At 42.6% G+C, this 22438-nt stretch overlaps 1 protein-coding gene across 23 annotated transcripts in view; it reads right to left on the bottom strand.

The window, feature by feature from the left end:
- APBB2 (amyloid beta precursor protein binding family B member 2) overlaps window positions 1-22438 on the bottom strand; it is a 172263-nt gene that overhangs the window by 96052 nt on the left and 53773 nt on the right. For 18 of the 23 annotated variants that reach the window (XM_040556963.1, XM_040556981.1, XM_040556966.1 and 15 more), the window contains exons 3-4: window positions 21960-22058; window positions 9768-9877 (exon numbers count right to left, since the gene is read on the bottom strand). In XM_040556963.1, coding sequence (XP_040412897.1) covers window positions 9768-9813 — 46 coding nt within the window. In that variant the 5' untranslated portion in view covers window positions 9814-9877; window positions 21960-22058. Of the gene's footprint in view, window positions 1-944; window positions 1014-9767; window positions 9878-21959; window positions 22059-22438 lie in introns of all 23 variants that reach the window. The other 5 variants (XM_040556974.1, XM_040556975.1, XM_040556986.1 and 2 more) reach the window with 1 other exon arrangement.

Below are 22438 nucleotides of genomic sequence, written 5' to 3'. Positions count from 1 at the left end.
GCCTCCTATCAGTCCTGTAACATTGGCTGTTTGGTGGGCCCTAAGGCATCTGGGCGTGGAAACTGACTTCTCAGGAGAAGTCTGCCAGGCTAGTGGCTGCTTGCAATTTGTCCAGAGATGGTCGTTACAGATGTAAAAAGCACTCCATTTTACAGATGTACAAACTGCACCCCAATGACCCAAGCAGCAACAACTATCATCACTTTCTTTAAGCTAAAAAGCCAACAAAAATGGACAAGCAGACCAAGAATTACTGAGTTGATGCATACCGTAGCTAGAGCAGATCAACAGCACTAACTTACGATACCCTGGTTTTACTCGTTTAGAAGAAAAATATTGGACCCTGGCAAAAAACTGAGAATAACAAGGATATTAGAAAAATTTAGGTGCTTTAAGACAGCACTGAAGTAGGTAGAGGATCGGTCGTAGCAATTCATTAATGATTCTAGTTTGCTTACTATTAAAAAGAAATCAGTCTCAGCTGCATACGTCTGATATATACAAACATAGCTATAGATATAGATTAATACACTTTCACCAGCATAATGTGCTGAACAGGAAAAAGCCCCAATTTTCTAAGCATCATAATAATATAAATAACACTATTACTTGAATGGCTTTTATTGATGTTTCTCAATCATGTCACAAACCCTGCAGAGCTGGAAGGAGGAGAGAGAAAATGTCATTACAAACAGAAACAACATTAGTACATGACTGATTTACCTTTAACTGAAATAAGAGTTTTTTGCATCATATAATCTATAGGAATAGTTTTTTAAAAGCTGAACAGAATTTATTCGAAAAGGCACTGTTAAAAAGAAATGAAAGTCCTTGCTCTTTTTCATTTTTAAGTGCAGAATGAAAGCGAAAAATGGGCCTGGGAAGAAGAAGAAAAGCAAAGTTTCATATATTTGCATAGCAGAATCTTTTAAAGGGCATCTGACCTTGAAGTACTTCTGACATGGCTCACGGGGCGTCAGCAATGCATCAGGAAATAGATTATAATTTGAAATCTGAAAAGAGGGATCATGTAAGAATTAAAACCAAAGGAAAACACAAAATAAGTATTTAAGTATTCTAAACAAACCCTGATAATAATAACAGTGATGATCTACTGAGCTTTCAAAGCTATTAGATAATCAAAGTATGGGAGACACTGGTCTACAACCACCGAGAACAATTAAAACTAACACAGACATAATTTTTCTTAATGCATGTTTTATTAAGAGCAGAAAACATCATCAGATTAGCAATTTTTTTTTTTGCCAATTACTCTACCATAACTTACTGAGGAAACTACACCAGCATTGGTTAAAAAACAAAAAAAAAACAACCAGCAGAACAGCAGTAAGGCATATTCACATCAACAATTTGCAGAATGAGATCCAGCATATGAAACCAGTAAGTACAGCCCACAGGGCAGATCCAACTGGAGGGAATCACAAAAAAACTAGACAGCTGCCTCCTGTACAGGTCCCTTTCATGGCCATCTTTTTGGAGGTAAGCCACTTCTGCTGTAGTCTCTGGTTTGGATGCAAGTGATGCATACGCTGGAAGCCAAGGCATTTCTGTGCACCTATGAGTACTGCTGCTGTTGTGTCGAGGGAATGTAGGAAAGAAAGAATACAAACCTCTTCATAAAGCAGATTTCCTTTCTGCAAGGCTGTCTGCTGATGACAAAATGTTTAATGACAAAATCAAGCTGTGGGGCTACGCCCACAGGTCCTGCAGACTTCACCTCATTAAAGCCTAAGCAGGTGGAGAAAATGGTTCCAGCTTGGCACTAGCTAATCCCCCAGCTTCAAAGGGTAAATGGCAATGTTAAAGCATTAATTCATAATTAAGTATCCTAGCACAGTCTTCTCACATCTCCATTTTTCTTCAATTAGAACCAGCTAAATGGTAATAAACAGACTTCAGCTGAAAACCTCCTAATGAAGTCTAGACTTACATTAACGCAGCTGAAATCAGAATGGAGACTAGAAGATCTCAAATCAAGTGCTCCTTTTAGCCCATGTACCTACACAAATTCCAGGGGATATTAAACGCTTTCAGAAGGGAAAAAGGAGAGGGAAAAAGGCTTGGATGAAGTGCTGCGGTAAACGACAGCAACCACGGGTGTTCCTACAGCCAGTGGCCTTCTTCCCACGGCTCCCTCCAGCAGTGACATCTCTGCTGGACCAAGCCTGGAAGCCGGAGGGAGAAAGCTCAGCAAAGCCAGCAAAGCAAGCTAAGCCCCGCACTCTGAAAGGGCGCGGAGCAGTTTTGGGAACACAAGAGCGGGAAAGGAGCAGGGTTGCAAGCAGCTTTCACGTGTGCCCTCACACTCATCTGCAGACTCCTCCACATGAATCTCTGAGCTGCTGAGGATTAGAGGGATCTCTCGAGACCACTTAGTCAAGCTCAAGCAGGGCATCGCCACCGCCTTCTCCACCCACCGTGGCTCTGCCCTCACACCACAACAAAATCACCTCCCCAACCTGCTTGCTAATAATGCAGCTTCTCCCATTTCCAGCCGCTTCTGCCCACGTAGCCCCACTGAAACCACCATCCAGCGACCAGCTTTCCTTCCTGGCTCCCGTTTCCCCAAGGAGCCGCCTGCCAGCCTCTGCTGCCACAAAATTACATTTCTCCCTTTAGAGCTGACCACGCTGCCAACTGACTGCAACAGCCCAGCAGCAGGGTTGTGTTCTCCTGATTATGAATGGAAATCCATAATGTTGATCTGCCTTTCCATAAGGCTTTTATGGAAAAGACAACTTAAGGTCCTGCAAAGAGTTCTGGCGCTTCAGTGGAGCACACCCTCTCTTGTGCCATTTTTTCCTTCCTCCTTCCCATCCTTCCAGTCCAATTCCTCAGCGAGCAAGAAGCAAGGTACAAAATATCTCACAGAACAAATTCTAGCAGCTACAAAGGAAAAAAAAAAAAACAACAAGAAATATGCTAAATGTATTGCTTCTTTCCTTACACTTTCATTAAGCTTGACGCACGTAAATGAGCAGTACAGGTTTGACTAAGACAAACGCCGTGCTGCAGGCTACCCCAGGTCATCTCACGCTGCTTGGAGTGTTCTTCAGCCAAGCGACCCCACGGGGGAACAAAGAGCAGCACTGCCATTTACAGAAGGCGTAACCATGACACGCCATCGGGATTAAGCCAGCATTTACTAAGGGGAAAAACAAGGTACCAAGTCTTCTCCAAATTCAATTTTCTTCCCTTAATCAGATTTTCACCCCTATGCAGAATGGAAAAGTCTGGCAGGCAAAACCAGGCTTGTCACAGCAAGGAGACGGAGCATGTTTTATCTTTTGGCTACAGGAAAGCAAAGATATTAAGACCTTCTGCCATCTGATCCATGAATTTTCAGACATTTATTAACTAAACTTCAGCCTTTTTTTTTTATCCTATAGTGTAAATTAAACTCCTGAGCCTTAGTTTCTTTTATTTATTTTATTATTACAGGTATTAACCACTCAATCTCTGCAAATAAAGATCATACCTCAGACTAGCTGTTAATTACAAACAACCAACCCTACTTTATATGTATGCTTTACTCTAAGGAGCAAGCATTCACTTCATTCTCTCTTACAGAGACTGAGACAAGCTCAGAAATAGTAACTAAAGTTTCTGCAGTAGAGACCAACAAAGTAAGAAGGACTTGGTCTTCTAAATCCTGCAACTTCAATCTCAAGTGCCTCCCCAAAACATTTACTAATTCTGAAGATAAATATTACGTAATCAGACCTGATCAGAATTATGAAAACCAAAGCAACCAAAATGCTATGCAGGACAGGCAGTCTATCTGGGTGCTTAATAAAACAACAGAAGGGAATCAGTGGTCACAGATTTGGCACATAAAATGACTTAAGACTGATTCAGGCTGAATGCAGACCAGGGAATTTTGAGCCTCCACATAAACTTAACTTAGATCATTTGATAACCCCTAAACCAGGAAGCAGATCTATTAAAGAGATGATTTATTCCTGACCAGGGTTAAAGAAGCTGGCCGGATCCACCGCAACACCGGCGTCCCACCTGTTCGTGACGGCACCAACTCAGCAGCACCAGCCTCTTGGGTCAGGAGGCACAGGCAACAGAAGTAGAGAAAAGATTTAGCACGGGTGACAGCATTATTAACAGAAGGAGCAAAAAAAAAAAAAAAAAAATTAACTGACCCCCTGTCAGATGTGATGGATGAGCTCAGTTCCAGCACAGCATCTGTGCTGAACAAGAAATAAAAAAATTATGATTATCATTACCCACCTCTCACACATCTTGTCTGTGAGCCTGCTGTTTGCAGTTTGCAAACACTTTACTATTCCCACAAAGCCTACAAAACATACTGCATATGCCTGAGCACAAACAGCTTCTCCAGGAACAACTAACTGTATATACACAAACGCAGAGAGTTCAGGTTCGCTTTTTAAAAGAATATATTTTAACAATTAAGTTCCTGGTGGCCTGGAATCAGGATTTCACCTGCAACAAACTTCAGTTGCCCTCTGAATTACATATAATAAATTTATGGCTAGTTATACATTAAGCTCTTATAAGGTTATCCAGAAATGTTTTTACCCTCAAATTACCCAGACTGGCAGTAATAGTTCTGAGCCAGCAATTACCTCATAGCTGATAACTCAAAATACATTTGAAAGAGCATGGTACACCTGCACTGTTTTCTTGTTACTATAAGATTGTGCTTAATGTCAAGTTGGGCTCTAGAAATGTAAATGTGAAAACTAAATAAGTGGGACAACCTCTCAGAAAACTCTCCACAACTCTATATGACAAAAAGAATAAATGTGTATATATTTTTAGACTCTATATAAGGAATCAACCCCCCTAATTTCATTCATTCATGGTGTTTGCAAATCATTTCAAATTGCAAACAGTAAATTGAGACAAGTGAGCAAAAAAAAAGTACAAGTCTTAGAACAGAGAATTAAATTGATTGCCAGGTTTTGTAAAATGAGATGATCAGAGCTATCAAGGAGAGGGAACTACAGATTTTGCACACTGACAAAATTCATTCTGTTCCAGAAAAAGAGGCCATTTCTCCATTAGAAACATTTTGTATCTAACCTAAACAAGGTGATTATATGTACACATCTGCTAAAACTGTCTTAAAGTTGGACCCATACATCCTACCCACATAGCCCTTGTTCCCAGTAATGGAGTAAGATGTATTTCAGAGCAGAGGATGCATCAAACCAGAAATCACGTCCACATTTTTAGTTTGTGATTTGTCCTTCCATTAAAAGACAAACTAAAATAAGGCTCATTACGCAAGGAACAATTTCAGCCAGACTCAAGATTTGCCAGTAAAACTACGTATTGTCTTCAACCAAACCTTAATGGGACAAACAGGAAATACTTCACCACACGGAAACAGTTTATATACCAATTGCTGCAGTACTGCTTAAGCTGACAGACAGCTGCGAGATGATTAAGAGGGCCATACCCCACAGTAACTCCCCTAAGTGTTATTATGGTACTAGAATATAGAGATAACTTTAATTTTGGCCTACTGAAGCACGTAAAGTTCCTTGAGAATGCTGCTGTACTACAACGAGAAACTTTTACCCACAGAACTCTTATATAAAACAAAAGGGCATGCTTATAAATAAAATCAATGCTTTATTGCATGCCTATTTTCTTTATGGTCCCCATAAACTAAACAGATCAATCCATAATAAAGTGGAAGGAGAACATAATAAAAAAAAGCAACGGCACTTACTGACATTTATATTCCTCTAAAGTGTGGCTAAAAGTGTGTTCAGTTTCAACAAACTTGGCTGTGAAAGTCTTCAAACAAGTGGAAAAGAACAAGCTGCTAGCATTACTGGCCTGGATTTCAGCAGGGAGTCTTAGGGTCTCGATGTGCTAGCTATAATACTCTGCTCCTTCCTCTTGTGCTGTCACCACCCACAACTCACAGACCTTCACGAGGTGCTTTTACACTGAGGGAATCAAAGTTCCCGTGAAAGGAGACAAGCACACAACGCACAGCCCCATAAGGTGGTGGTCATCCATGGAAGTCCAGCAGAGCTACTGGGAAACCTTCAGCTTCAGGGAACTCTTCTCCAGTTTTATTGTTGAGAAGAAGTGGGCCTGTCAGGGACCTGGTGTATTGCAGTGACCTGCAAGTATTTAACCGTGGTAAGAAATAAAGAGAAGTGACAATAAGCATCCATGGTTCGTAAAGGAAGGTTTTTCTCCACAGGCTCCAAGTCAGCTGGCAAAGGAGGTCAGTGCTACAGACATAACTTCTTATCTGTGGGATCCAGCACCTGTCCTGGGGCTTTGCCAGGATTTCCCAAGGGACCTTGATGAAGCTGTCACGCAAGACTCCACAGAGCTTCCTAAGAAAGGTAGGAACCTAAACGAGAGAGGCTTTAAGGGGGGAGAGCAACGTATGTGCCATTGGGTACCCTTGTAAGTTGTACTCCTTGAATTGTATTCCTGCCTTTTCCTCATCTAAGATACAATGATTTTATGCAGCTTGTCAGCAACTTTATGAGAACTGCGCCTCCTGAGCATGACCCGAGCAGTGCTGATACCTGAGTCTCACACTAAGATCTCTTTACACGGAGGTCTGGAAAGGCCAGAAGATACAGGACAGGAAACTGCAGATCAAATCAAAGAGCTCCTCAGAGTGACTTACGCGAGGCAGACGTGGTGCTGTCTTCTGCAGAAGGAAAGGACGAAGACGGAGCCGCAGGCGTGAGCAGGTCCCTTCCAGCAAGTGCCGACATGGGACCGTGCCTCCGCCCTGGCATACTCCAAAGGTCAGCGAGTACCGAAACTAGCTCCCAGAAATTCCTGCATTTCCTCGCTTCTCAAGTCTTCTGAAAGAATGAGGGCTTGTTTTTGTTTTTACAGCAATCTCAGAAAATACAACTGCTGTGCATTTAATTCTAATTTGAACCCTGCCCAAGCCTTTGAGGGCATGCAGGGCAGCAAAATGGCACTGAAATCAATTCCAATTTCTCAGAAATTCTTCGCTTCAGCTTTAGTATTGTACAAACCACTACAAGTAACTAATACAAATTAACTATTATTCCAGGGACAGAATATGCACAGACATCACATCAGAAAGCTGTATCAGACATACAGAAGCCTTTTGCTCTGGTGTGCAGAACCAAAATTTTAGCCAGTGTGAAAGAAAATTTGAGGCTACCTAAACAACACAACTCTTGTGTTTCCAGGAGGGCTGCTGCAGCCTGTGCAGAAAAGTCATTTTTACGAGCAAATATTAGAAAAGATAAAAATATGAATGAAGATTACAAGAAATTCATGAAGGAGAAGTCTGTTTACAAAACCTAGCTTCTCAGTAGCTGGAGATTTTCCACATTGTTAAGTGTGTAATTTTCATAAGAAAAGCACAGAAAAAACCACCACCACCAAAACAGCACACAGGGGAGGCTTCCTGTCGAGTGCAAAGTCAAGACAAGAAGTGTTAGGTAGAGACAAGGAAACACCCAAGACTGCTTTCTTCACAGTAGTAATCAAGAGACATCACTTCTCTTTAACTACACATTTAAAAAGTCTAAACTAGCAGGCACCTGTTAAATTCACCACTTCCAATTTTACATTTTAAACATCTCGCCTCTTCTATACCTTCAGCATCTGTATTTCAAATACATTTCATTTCCTAGCACTGGACTTCAAATAAGCTGTTTTCTATTTAAACTGTTACGTTTCCTTGCATAAAAAACCTTCTGCTCCTTTCCTGACTACGCAGTACGTTTACTAAATTTATGAAATAATTCAACAAAGCAGTCAGTGTCATAAATGGCTGAAAGGTCATCTTACCACCAAAGGAGCAATACAACTGGCCACACGCACCTAGTTCTTCCCCTCACAGAATTTATCTACTTACAGAAAGGTGGCTATCTATATACATACAGACAGACAAAAGAAAAGTCAGAGACAAAGGTTTAAGACTGCACCAAGTCCTTAACAGTACAACATGAAGATCAGAAAACGAGGGTAAAGCGATTCCTTTATTTGCAACAACTGTGATGCCTGAAATACAGTAACTGAGATGCTGCAATTACTCATTACTTACACGAAGACAATGTATTTTGCCAGTACTTTCACTAGGATCTAATCCACTATCAGAGATGTATTTCCCAAAGACTGGGCAATTTCAATGCCATTACTGTCGGATGCCCAAAGCCCTTATCGTGCTAGGCACCAGGAAGTCGCACAAGTCATACAGCAGCAAAACCAAAAAAAGAAAGCAAATTTCCTGGCTTAGTGACCACGACAGGTTAAGGGAAGGGAAAACTTGGATAAACTAAAGAATAAAGCAATCATGAAGTAGATGTTTTGATATTCCTGTCCTCAGACAGTAGCTCTGGCATCAGTTGTTCCTGACACAAATCTCTGACTTGGCAGATGACAGAATAGAACAGTTCAGTTGGAAGGGACTTTCAAGGATCATCCAGTCCAACCACCTGACTGCTTTAGGGCTAAAAGTTAAAACATATTATTGAGGGCTTTGTCCAAGTGCCTCTTGCACACTGACAGGCACGGGACATCAACCACCTTGCTAGGAAGCCTGTCCAGCGTTTGACCGCCTGTGAGGAACCCCAGAGGAGAACCCCATTTTCCCCAGGCAAACAATTCCAGTTCTTCACTGTCTGCAGCTATTAAACTAGACAACAGGGAAAACATCCTAGGCTCTTCCGGCAATAACTTAACGTCCGTTACTTGTTCTGTCTAGGTAGAAATGGGAAACACTCAACTACCTACCATTACAAAGGATCATTTCAAAGCTCTGAGCTTCAAGCCTGCGCTGGGGCATGGATATCATGTCTTGCAGGATACATGGAGAGGCCAGGCTTGAAGGCCAGTTCCTAGATCATCAAGTGATTCAAAAAGATCAGTGCCATCCTGCACAACTGCCAGAGACGTATCAAAGCTGTAACAGCCACTTCTTCCCCCAGTTCTAGCACTGACAATATCCCAACATTAATAACCAAGACAAACTCTCTGAAAAAGTACCATCTAAAATGTCAAAAGAACCATTTTAACATATTCCTCCATGACACCTATGACTAGTCTGCAGCAGAGAATAAACATGTTTTCCAGAATTTAGCTTTGGGGTTAAGAAAAACTCCACAAAGTCAAGTTCTGCATACTGGACCTCACCATCAGTTTCACCTTCTTGATGGCTAAGGACCCCCTAGGAAGCCCCACTTTTACAGCAGACAGCCTTCAGTACAAGATAATGTACTATCATCCAGGAGGATACAATTCAGAGAAAATGCAATGTGAATAGTGTACAAACACATAAATAGTCAAAACTGGGGCTGTTAGTTGCAGTTATAAGCAATTAAAGCAATAGTGCACTGTGACGCTTTAGGATAGGCTTAAGCTGTTTGTTAACTTGAAGGTATGCGCTACTAAAAACTTGGGATGGGAGCGAGAACGAATAGCAGCTAAACTTTTGAACCCTGTAATAAATGAAGTTGGAGACCCTGAACACAAAACACAGCACACGGCAGCAGGCTTGGTCAAGTCAAACTGTAAGGGGGTCTTTTGTTTTACTAGTTTTTTTTTCCAAAGTTCTCAAAAATGCCTTTGCAGTTTGAACATAAATCAATATACTTACCATTTGGGTAAACACACAGGAGAGCTGCGTGTATCGATTAGAGTGTGCCAGCATCCTTTTACAAATAGTGTTTCAAAAAATTATAAACTTAGCGGTCTTCAAAATTAATAAAGCGACAAATAAATTAGACCAAGTGCATACGTACGTGAGCTGCTTGGCCGATAGTGAGCCCCCGGGTACCGCCTGCCCATAGTGCCAGTCAGCACATTACCGCACGCCGTCAGCTGCTCTCCCAGTATGGATCGAAACGCCTAGCTGGGGGAGGAGAAAAAAACAAGTGAAGATTTAGTACAACAGCTGTATCTTTTTCATTAAAATGCTAATGACCCCTACAAATTTCAGGATAACTACGTTTATAAATTATTCATGGTCATGTTGTCAGAGTAGATGAACTGCTGTGCTATACATGCAACATAAATTTATTATTAGCGCTTGGCCTCCATTAATAAGCTTACATAAATTTTAAGGCACGCAGAAGTCTCAGGTCATACAGCAGTTTAATTTGGCCCGCAACACCAACAGAAAAACAAACACTGAAAGAGTATGCTTTTAGCTTTAAATACAGGCAGCCAGCAGGTGAGACTAAACAACATCTTAATTTTTGTGAAGCAATCAGTAAGCAACAAGTTCGTGAACAGATCACTATGGAAGCAAAACTTATCCATGCAACAAGGTAATTGCTTTGAATCCATCTCTAAAACCATTACTGAATTTACATGAATGCAGTCTTATACTAGTGCATCAGTTTTCTTAAAGTATCAAAATCCCCAAGTGACCAAGAATTGTACAACACATATTAGGGTCAGCCTGAAACAACAAATCACAAATTCAAAATCTTAACCGAAATGCTACCAAACCTGTCAAATATCAAGTGTAAAATCTTCTAGCCTAAAACCAAAAAGTCCCATTGTTTCCATCTTTAGTGCAAGGTTTAGTACAAAATCTGAAAGTTAATTTTCAGCTTTACCCTTTTCTCAGACTACCTGAATAACCTTCACGTTCCCAGATGTCTCCCAATACCCACTACCCGTCAACCACATGATTTATAAAGATACTTTTATTTTTATTTCATTCTCCCCCTTCCAGGTGTTGCTCTACATCAGCTTCAGTCAACCCAAATCCAGCCCGCTGTGTTTCCCCGCTTCTTCCTCCTGCTGCCATTAGCATCCCTGCACTTCTCTGGTGAGCCGGTCCAGGAGCCAACAGAGCTGAAAACCCCACACAAAGATGCATTTCAGGCACATCAGGTCCTGGACTGGCTCAACGGGGTTGCAGTAGCATTGGTGCTCAGTGAGGGCAAGTGGAGCAAATGGGGTCGCGGCAGCCCCGTGCTGAAAGCAACTTCAAATGCAGTAGCAGAACATCATTACAGCCCCTGGGGATTAGCTCTGAAATACAGACACCTGCAAGGCTGTGTATTTGACAGCACAAAAAAACAGGTAAAGACCTCCACTGTTTGCCAAATCAATATTGAAAAATATGCGTCCTGTTTAACTTTCCTTCTTGGAGAAAGTTTGGTGAATCAGTGAGCCCGTACACTCTTATATCTGAAAAGGGGAAGTCTGGTTGTTAAGATGAAAAGTGGGCTGTAAACAATAAAATGAAGGCGTACACTTTTTTAATACAGTAACTCTCACTGAATTATAGCCAACGTCTACATTTGAGACACTGCATTCCTTCCCTCCTTAGCAGGGCAGCGTTGGAGGAGGCTGTCTGCATCATATCATAAAATAAATAAAAATTCCTAATCCCCATAACTATGCTCTTAAACAGCTGAATTACACTAGAATAAGGTTTTCCTAAAGAAGTATGGCCACAACGGGAACAAATCACTCCTAGAAGAGGCCAGGTAGGGACACAGCTGTACAACTGTTTTAAAATATGACATTTTAACAATCCCCAAACCTCTAAAAAAGACGACATGAAGATACATTCTCAGTAAAGCAGAGGTTTCATCAGTTTTTGTATAAAATGAGAATGGCAGAAATTTACAACCTGGATGAAAGTCTACCTATCAGAAGTCAATCGGGAAACAAGTGCCACACAGTCAGAGTAACTCAACTGCCCTGGAAAACAACAGGGATACTAGACTGTACGTGCCAGCAGGAACACGCCAAAATTAAGATAAATGAAGAAGCAGCTTGGCTTTTTGTTCTTTTTCAAGAATTGTCTTTGAATTGTGAGCAGAATAAACACGCCTTTCACAGTAGGATATACGCGGATATGTTTATTCAATGTACACAAACTAGATATCCACAACCGCACACAAAGCTGAGGTAAGCCTAAGTGTACCTAATGCATCAGGTCAGGTCTTCAAAATATTAGTTTTTAATCTGCTTTTTTTGTTTTCTAACAGCTGTTTATTTTGTTTTATTCTACTGCAAAAACACATTAAAAATCATGCTTTATAGTAACTTTTACATCATTGTAGTTAAATGAAAAACTATATATACACACACACACACGCACATATAGTCCAATGATTTTTCTCCAATAAGTGTTTTGATTCGACTCTGCCTGAAGAATTATTTTTGTCCTTTCTTGGTGAGCTTCCACGATTTCTCTCCGAGGTGAAGGCACGGAGAAGCCCCGCACTGCGCACGCTTGCGGGCAGCCATCACACAAAGCCCGAGCAGCACCATTTCATCCCCGCCACCTGAAACCAGCGTCCACCTCACCTGATGCCCTCACATTTCTAATAGCTGCAGTGACAGACCTTAGAGCCACTCACCACCGTGCGTAAACGAGGGCATAAATCACCTTGCAAAGAAGTCTGCTCTGACTTTCTGCTGAGGCTGTCACCTTCCTAAATCATCTTCTTTACAGGGCTTGTCGCAGCTCTTCCACGTTTCTTAGTGTTTATAACCGCTGCACTATAGTTTCATTTTACTTGTATGAATCTGACACTAGTGAAAAAATAAATACAATTCTGTGCTTTTTTTTTTATGTGTTTTAAATGCGTATCAAAGAGTTATGTCCAAACACTGGGTGGATAGGATCGAGTTTGCTTCACTTAATTCTGTAGCACAAACAACTCATAATCCAACCTCCATACATTTCAAAGACATTAAACCTTTTTTACACTTCAATTTGTTCACGTATGCTGCTGCTTATGAGAGTATTAAATGGCCAGTTGACTCCTTCACCTTCCCAGGATCCCCTCCATCAATATTTGCTATAAATTACATCTGCATTCAAACAATCTACAAGGTTCTGGTGGCCAGCGCGTATGTACAATAGGTTGCCAGCAGATGCCCAAGAAAAAGGATATGAAAAAAGACAAAAGACTGCAAATTACCTACGGAAGTCACTCAAGCGTGACTGACTCCATCATTCAGCAGCCACGAAGAACAACTACGCGCAGCAGGGAAAGGAAAACGGCATTACATGAAGTTTCTCAAGGGACACCTACTCAAAAAACAAGATCCCATTCCAGTGCTCTCTGGGTGATATTCTGACAAAATGCACCGTCCTTCCTTTAAAGTGTGGCTTTGAATACCAGGAAATGCTAGGGAATGTGTAAGGGGAATGCCTTCCATAAAAATAATAATAATAATAATAAAACACACAGCTTTCCCAGCCAGCTGCTTTCCAATCTGCCAGCACGCAAAGCTCAGAGGGCAGTGACCACGGCGTGTGTGCACGCAGACCTCATTGCATGGAGAAATCATCATCAGCTACCACAGATCTTCCAGCAAAGACTAAAACGAGAGGGTTACAATATTTAGGGTTACAATGGCAACTTCTGAATCTCATTTGCACCAAGATCAGAGAAGAGCGTTTTTCAAAGCTGACTGGCAGTAATTCTGTGTGAGAAGGTGTTTGTTTCTTCTGAAGCCGCAGGCGCCACTGTGCCTTTGTTTTCCATGGGAAGCTTTTCAAGCACAACCGGGACTTCTGTTACAGCATTTCAGCACTACTCTCCACCTTCTTCCTGTATATTGTAGGAACGAACACAGTGTTGCTGCTGTCCTTCTAAGAACGGATGCAAAATTTGGAAGCGGAGAGAAAAATAGTACTAGAAACATCAGAAAATGTCTTAATTTCGATGCTTGCCAGCTCTCAATTAACTAATGGGATGAGCTACAATTTCCTTCTCCAAACCGATGCATCTGCTAAACCCAAAATGTTCATTAACTGCTCAAATGGGAAAACAAAGCCCGAATGACCACATTTTTCATTTTGCTGATATCCTTCATTAAGTACTGAAACATAGCAAAGAGCATGACTGCGTTTTATTACTCAAGACAACCTCCCAGTTCATTCATCCACCTTACCCATTCACATCCATGTTCTCTAAGTGGCTCTCCCTGCATTTCACCCTTCCAAGGGCAGCAGGGAGCAAGCAGATCCCACCTGCTGCCAGGAGAGCTGGACTTCAAGCCAGGGCCATTTCCAACTCCCACGGTTACTAGAAGGCCCTCAAAAGACAAGCTGAACATAAGATGAAGCTGAACTCAGCTGGTTTCCAGAGTGCGAGGACAGAAAAGCAGCAATATAAACAAAAACCAAAAACGGTTTCTTTAAACAGCTCCTTCTGGAGTTGTCCCATTACCAGCCACCACAGATACCTTCTGCAACTTCCCTTATCGCTGTCCCAAGCAGCCTCCACTCTTTCTACCTTTGAAATGAAACACCAAAATAAAGCCACAAGAATTCTGTTCAAATCTTATTACTCATTCCCCCTGTCATCAGACTTTCAACTCCTACTGCTATTTAAGTTGGCGCATTACATCCCCGGTCTGCAATGCACCAGAGCCCCGGCACTGGCTGGTGCTGCTGCTGCTTGGGGACCCGGCGGTAGCAAATGCAGGAACAAATTCAGTGAGGGCTGTGTTTTGAAACCTCAAGGCAGGGATCCTTTTCAAAAAAGTTGAGCCCTACCGCATATTTATCTATACAGATCATGTTTATCAGATATATATCCATACAGATATACACACACACACACAATGGGCTAAAAAATACAATTTATAATTCACAGCAGAAGACTGATGTTGAAACAAAAGTATTTTAACAAAGTATTATTTTACTTGTGGCAATGGAAGGCTGTAAGACATTAGCACAGGCTTTCTTCATACTTGATTTTGATCTCACACATACAAACTTCAGCAGCCCAGACAAGCCCAGGCAGCTTCTAGCAGCGTATTTTTCTAAGACCATTAAAAAAACAAAAAAAAAAGACTTAGGGAATGGACAATTATCAAAGATATCAAAGAACTTGGATGCATGGAGGGAAGAACAAAATGTTTACCTCAGAGGAGGTAACGAGACTGAACACAAGGAAAGATCCTAACAAATGGTTCAGTAGAAGCAAACTATGAACTTCTGGCCACAATCAGAGGGGAAAGGAAATACAGGTTATAGGAAAGGGTTGAAAGTACTGGACGATAAAAGGAAATTGCAATTCATATTATCATTAATGACTTTGTCATAAAAGGTGTTAGTGAAATCTGCTGGTGGCACAAATACGGAAGCTCTTCTGCAAGGAGAAAGATGCAATCACCAAAAGGAAAGCTGAAGCCTGGGAAAGGAACATAATAGAAAAGTAATGAAGTGAAATAACACAGAGCACAAGGTCTTTCATTCCGGGAATTGCTAAGAAATTCTGCTATCAGTGCTGGGCCGTGATGCAAGCCTTTGGAAATGATGGAAGAAAGAGACCCAGGTACATCAGCAGGGCACTGACCTACGCTGTTTCCAGTGCGATGCATTCACAGGGAAGGAAAACGTGCTGTCAGGTTCCAGCCCCCTGCAGAGCATTTGTACAAGGTAATGCCCAGACCTCATCCAAGCAGCACAGCAGCATCTGGTCCCTCACACACCGGAGTGATTAATGGAAAACACGGGAAATTGGACGATAATCAAGGTAACAGATTTTTGTCTTGTACGGGGATATTAGGAGTTTGGCTTACAGCAAAATGACGGCTGAGAGAAGCAACGAAAAAACCGTAATGTTGGCACAAGAAGAAAGCGCACCTAAAGCAGTCATTACTAAATTTAGGCTGGAAATTAGAACGTAGCTAACATCAGAGAGATGTGGTCCAAGAACAGCCTTCTGAAGGGTGTAATAATTAGCTAACAACAAGCTAATGGAGCTTCATCGTAAAAGTCACGAACTGCATAACACGCTGGGGTTAAGCATTTGAAAGGGAGATGCTTCCCAGTGGTTTAGTCCTCTTAGGTGACTTTTTTTTTTTAATCCATTGTCCACAATTTATCTGTGGAATTCACCAAGAGGTGAACAAGCATCTAAACCACAATCTCAGGACTAGAATTCGGCAGGGTTATAGAACTACAAGACTACTGAATAACAAGCGTATCTGGAACACAAAGTTAAAAGAAGATAACTAAGATTTGGGGTATCAAGTTTCAAAGCATAAAACGACTTTCATCTAGTAGAAATCTGGATGAAACTTTGTAAACAGGTTACCCAATCTGCCTTCTGCACAGTTTCTGACTTCTTACTGCTCTGAAGCTGCTGAAAGCAGCAACGACTGAAAGCAGATGAACCATTTCTGAGGCAGGATTCAGGATATTATTTACACTTTTTTTTTTAAAGCCCTTTGTCTAGGCGCCATGAACAAGTGAGTATCTGAAAGTCTCAATATGCCATAAACTAAACAATAGCCACAACTCTAACTTCATAAACAGTAATTTTTTTTTCTTGGACTGAAAATGAAAGAAAGGAACAATCTTATATGTAGGAGTAGGCAACCAGTTTACATTTTGGAAAAGAAAATAATTCAGACTCCTTTTTTGAAGGAAGGGGGGGGGGCTGGTGGTTTTTTGTTATTGCTTTGAATTTGAGGGGGATCGGTGTATGTGTCTTTTTTTCCCTCCTCAAAGAGATATGAAAAAATAAGAAACTGAAAGTCATGAGGAACTTACACAGAACTGCACTGTAGAATCCAAACAGAGCATACACAAAATAAAACTCTCCTTGGTTTCCAGTTTTGACAGGTTTTATGAATGAGACATTAGATACTTCCATACAACATCAAGGCCAGGCTGGATGAGCCTCTGAGCAACCTGGTCTAGTGGGGTGTCCCTGCCCGTGGCAGGGGGTTGGAATTAGGTGACCTTTAAGGTCCTTTCCAACCCGAACCATTCTTCTGCATGTTCAAACATTTGTATTGACTTCACAGCTGTACATTAGCCATACAATCTGCAGCATTTTAGTAATAATTAATTTTTCCAATGACGCTGCAGAAATTACTCCTAATATTCATGACTAGTTAATGAAATAAGGAAGGAAAAAGTTGTGTTTTTTTTTTTTTAACATCTTTCTAGAAGAAAGCTACAGAAACTACCCCTATAGTTCTACAACAAAACTTCACGATTTATGTACCAATGTCGTACTGAAATACTTTGGAAAAAGTTTACCAAGTAGTAATCACACTGAGAACAATAGAGGAGTTTTTGCCAGAGTACTTCTTTAACCCCACCATCTCTCAAAAATGACGACTACAAGAGACAACCAAACCAAAGCATGTTGGATTTGTGGTTTCACTTAACTAAATGACTATTCAAAACCCATAGCTAGTATATTGACAAAAAAAACCCTTGGTAATCCTTTTTTCTATGTTGAATTACGCAGTGGGCACGATCCTCTCTGCCTGTTGCTCCAGCTCCGTACTGGCATCAGTCGCTGCAATCACACACGTGAACAACTGCACAGTGGCTGTGAGACAGGCCCTCATTTGGGGCTCTTTGATTCTTTCCTTGAAGATAATGATGAAATGCTTTTAGAATAATGTAAGCACATTCCTGGATACCTCTTTCCTCTTCCATTCACATCCCATATTAAGCTTTACTGCAACACCCGTCAGTATAAGTTGTTCCTAGGTTGACAGGCCACGTGCCACCTTTCTCTGCCACCATGCAGTGAAAAGGATTCTCAGCATTCAAAAGGGAAAAAATATTACCTGAGACACAAGTCAAGATACGGTTTATTACCTGTAGTTATCACATAAAAACTTCCACCTTTCCTGAGTCTGATGGAAGAACTTATTAGGAAAAAATTTTTAAAAATAAAAATGTCTGAATAATCAGAATTGAGTTTTATGTTGTGTCTGATGCTTCCTAATCCTGAGCTATGAACAATGTTGTTAAGTAACACAATACTCCATTAAAAACAATAATAAAACAACCACAAAGGATTATCTTTAAACATACTTTGAACATTCTTTTAAACATACTTTATAAAAATACTGTACATTTCTACCTCATGGTACCAATTTACATACAAAGGAGATGAGTCTGGTGAAAAAAAAGCAACAAACCACCAGCTCAGACTCTATTTTTTTTCCTAGGTCTCTCCTCTTCACGATGCCCTCCCCCACGGCGAGAGCCGTGTCCTTGGCTCACAAGGACGATTGCTATCAGTATAGCACGAAATTTATTTCTTTTTGGAAGTATGATATACCAAGGTTGTAAAAATGGCTGAACCATGTCCTACACTACCCACTGCTACATCTTCTGCTGCCATTACCAGTGGCAAAAGGCGACGATGAACGATGACAGCACAAGCGCAGCCCACGCCACGCACCTGCTGCAGTTTGAGGAGTTCCCCACAGCTTCCTTCCCAACCTGCTGCGTAGTGCTGCTGTTAGGAGCCGCATCGGGCACCAGAGAAGCAGCCTGATTTTGTGAAAAGCATCTTCCACAAACAAGCAGCTATTCTTTCCAGTCTTAAGTGAAGATAACATACAGCAGAAACTTTTTGACAGCCTCTTATGCCATGGAAAAAGACTTGCAGGGCCCAACTGGGGAGCTACCACCACGACTCTGCAACCACATTTGCCAAAACGTTGTTAGTGCTCCAGATCATCCCCTGAGGTTCCAGCTGAAAGGGCAGAAACAGGCCAAAAGGAGGTCAATCACAATGGGACGCAAACTCACCTTCTCACCTCCCCATGAAACCTCACCAAGTACCCGTGTTTTGGGCCACACTTGGGCCAGGAGGTCAGACTCAACCAAGTGCGTGGCTTTGTGCCCAATAGTTTGAAATGACTCTCAGTAAGAAACCGTTCAAGTAAAGAGGGGTCACCAAGTACAGCCTGAGGTGACAGCAACCATTGATTTTCTACTAAGCCCGCAAAACTAATGATTCTGGGTCAGCCCCTAACAAAGAGGCCCGCACGTTACAGAAATTAATGTCTCAGCAGAAACGCAGTCGTGAAAATTGAACTCTTGTTATTCACTGGGCCATGGAGGAAGATGCTGATGCACCTGAAGGACAACCTGAGCCACTGCTGTGTCCACACACAGTTTGTTCTTGGCATGGACTTTGATCTTTAAAGCATGTTCCACAGACATGTTAAACAAATGCTTTGCTTTTTATTAAGCACGAGCAACCAAAATTATTATATACACAAATATTATATACACACAGTAAACACAAGATGTTGCGGTTACAGGGTGTTTTTATCAGAAGATGAAGTGCCTGGGAGTGGAGCTCATAGCATCACGTGAAGCCGATCAGCACTGCTGCGTGTTAGGTTACGTGAGAAAAAGCTCGTCTCCACAACGAAGCTCAACGGCAAGTGAGGGAATCCCAATTACCCCAGAGACACTAACCCAGCCCCTGCCAGGGCTGTCCCGGGGTACCTCATCCCCGTGGGCTGGATGTGACCTCAGACGAGTCAAGGGAAGCAGCTCTCCAGGTCAGCCCTTCAGACTGAAGAGGGTCACTGCCTACAGGAATAGGGAACTTGCACACGCAGCCTGGCTTCACCTATTCAGCTTTGTCTTGACCCACCGCGTTTTCTCACCCTTCCACTTCCCCATCCTGCTGGGGGGAAAGTGGGCAAGCAACTGGGAGCTTAGCATGTTTCAACACATGTTTCAGCCCCACCTTCCTGCGAAGGATTTGGTGCTTCTGGCCATCCCCTACATCTTTTGCCTCTATACCCCTCTAATTCCTTCTTTAAAACTCAAATGCACCCTGCAAATACCTTAAATAGCACACGTGGTGCATGTGTAAATATTACCAACAGCACACACAGCTGCACAACCCTCCAGCCAGGATCCGGGCACATTCCTGGGGTGCTTGTGGCCCGCCCTGACCCCAGGAACGTGTACCTATTTCCCACTAACAGCTCTCATCCTGGTCAGCCCAAGAGGGGCCTGGGCGAGCGCACTGGCTGTGTCTGTGCTTGCACAACCGCTGAGTGTTCCTGCCTGTGTTGATTTACGCAGCCAGATGAGTGTGTTTGGTTGGCTGTGCCCCTGTGGGACTGCGTGCTCAGTCTTGCTCCCGGTTGGACCTGGGATCTTGGAGCTGCAGGTCCACGGAGGCTCTGAAAGCCTCCATCAGGCTACCGGATTCTGCAACGCCTAACACTGCAATCAACAAAGTCAAAAGTTAGTAATCTGGGGAAGTACAGGGATTCAAGCACTCCCTTTGGCAGCAAAACCACACAAATGCTCCAAGGTAACGCAAAAAAACTTGATGTGAGACAGCGAAGGGAGCTCAACAGCTCCAAATCCCAGCACCTCCTCATTAGACCATCACAAGAATTTGACCACGGTAACGTTATCAGATAATAAGACCAGAGGTAGACAGGCTGCTGCACAGCTCTTACTTCCTCCCTTTCTCAGTCTGAAAGCATTCATTAGCAAGGAGGAACTCCAAAAACATTTACTGATCAAATTAATCATTACTCCTTTAATAGCTTCCTAGCTGTGAGAAAAAGAACCAAATTATCTCAAAACTCAAAAAAAAAAAAAAAAGTTACACCAAGCAAGAACCAGCTAAATAAAACACTGTTCTCCAAATTATTAAAATCACATGGCCAGGTCTTTCCACTCTGCCTGGAAAAAGGGGTCACATAACCACTGTGCCCCAGCAGGAAATTGCAACTCGGAACCTCAGCTGCTTCACCTCATCTGGAGAGCCACTTACCCCTGGATTCAACAGCAAGCATCATCCCCACACATGACGGGCATCAGTTTGTGACTTTTTGCTTTGGACAAAAAATTAATGACTTCTGCCACAAACACTGGGTATGACAAAGCCAGGTTTCCTATGATTTGTACTTGCTCCTATTCTGCTACCGAATGTGTCAGCCTTAAGTCTTCGGCTCATAAAAGCCACCACCCTGCTTAGGGTTACCTTAATTAGGAAACTACGGCATGTAACCAGGAAGCCACCAGCCAGGGCTTGCACGCCAGGCTCCTAGAGTCAGATTCCATCCTTTCCCAACTGCAAAAGCCTATAACCCAGCCAAAGATTACAACCACCACAACGTGAGAGCGACAGCACGCAGCATACTACAACTCCAGCTGGTTATTCGGTGCCCGTTGACAGCTAGGAACATGGTTTGACTTAGCGTACTGAGGAGTAAATAATCCAAATACACATATAATTACAGCCCATAACTACAGTACACTGAAAACCAAGGGGGGCAGCAGTGACAGTTTTCCCAACGTGACAGTCAGATGTCAGATTCTGAACACAGATTTTGTTAAGAACGAAAGAGAAAGCTCCGTTTTGAAGGAAGTTTCCTCAGTTGCATGCTCACGAGAGCCAGTATTCTCCTCAACGCACATTTCCTGGGTTTCCTATGGGGGAAATCAGGCATCTTCACAGCTCTAACTCCAGCGATAATTAAAGAAAGACATAAATGGAGCCCAGACCTACAGACACGCTTAGCCCAAGCCTCCCAGCTATCAGCACTCTCCATGGACAGACAATGTCAGACCTCTCAAATATCTTCCGTCTGAGGATGAGAAGCCCCATGGCTTGCCAGGTGTGGAGAAGCATACCCAGCCTGTCGGGTTGCTGGAGCAGGAAGGGAAAGCCATGGTGCCAGAGGCTGCTAAGTCCCTTCACATAGATAACCTCAGCCAGTAACACACAGCAGCTGATGCTGTCTCTCTCCCACTTCAAAGCCCACCCTGAACTGTTGCATACATCACAGGAAGCCACGCTTCTGCTGTAAAGTAGACTGAAATCTACCAAGGGTGTCCACGTTAGCAGATTTACTGGCACCACAGAGGAACAGCACTACTACAACACACCTTGTTCCATACAACCCCTTCTCAAGTGAGGAGGCAAAGCTGTAGTGCTTCGTTGCACAAACAGCTGAAAAAACCTCCAATATGCAAGACTAAATAAACGAATTACTGCTCTTGCTGGAGTAGCAGAGGAGCTGGAACATCTTTGTTAACAAACTTCACGATAAACAATGTAAGTAATAAGTAGAAATACAGGCACCTCCTGTCTGTGCTGGAAGAGGTCAGAGTTCAGTGCTTGAGATGTGAGGTGAGAGAGGCGCAGAAGGAACTCCCCCACCCCAGCAGATCCCTGGACTCACAGCAGATGACTTACCCTCCCCAGCTCGCTGGTGGGAAGTCCGTACTGGAGCACTAAGTCCTCGAGACCTTGGCACCAACACGCGCTCAGGTCACAATGAAGAAATGAGGAAAGCTGCAAAACAAAAACACGTGGCACGTTAGAGGTTTTGTTTATGAGGAGTCAAGGAGGGATTAATGAGAACTGCTGAGCTCCTGGAGGTCAGGGTTAATGGAACAAATGCACACAGCCACCCTCCACTGCACCAGGAGGTGACACGAGCCTGGGAACCAGAAGAGCAGTGCAAGTGACCAAGTAATCCCAACATCATCTCCAGTTAGTCCCCTAAAAACTACCAGCTTTTAGCAATGCGTTCCAGGAGAAGTAAAAGCAGAACAGAGGCAGAGACCCCTGGATCCTTATATTACAACTCAGGGATCTCCACAAACCGGGCAGGTGTCATAAGCTGACATTGGACTATGACAGCTCGGCACGTGAGCCACAAGCTACAAAGC

The sequence above is a fragment of the Cygnus olor genome, chromosome 4 (assembly GCF_009769625.2).
Source record: "Cygnus olor isolate bCygOlo1 chromosome 4, bCygOlo1.pri.v2, whole genome shotgun sequence".
In the NCBI taxonomy this organism is placed as follows: Eukaryota; Metazoa; Chordata; class Aves; order Anseriformes; family Anatidae; genus Cygnus; species Cygnus olor.
This window is presented reverse-complemented; position numbering and strand designations above follow the sequence as displayed.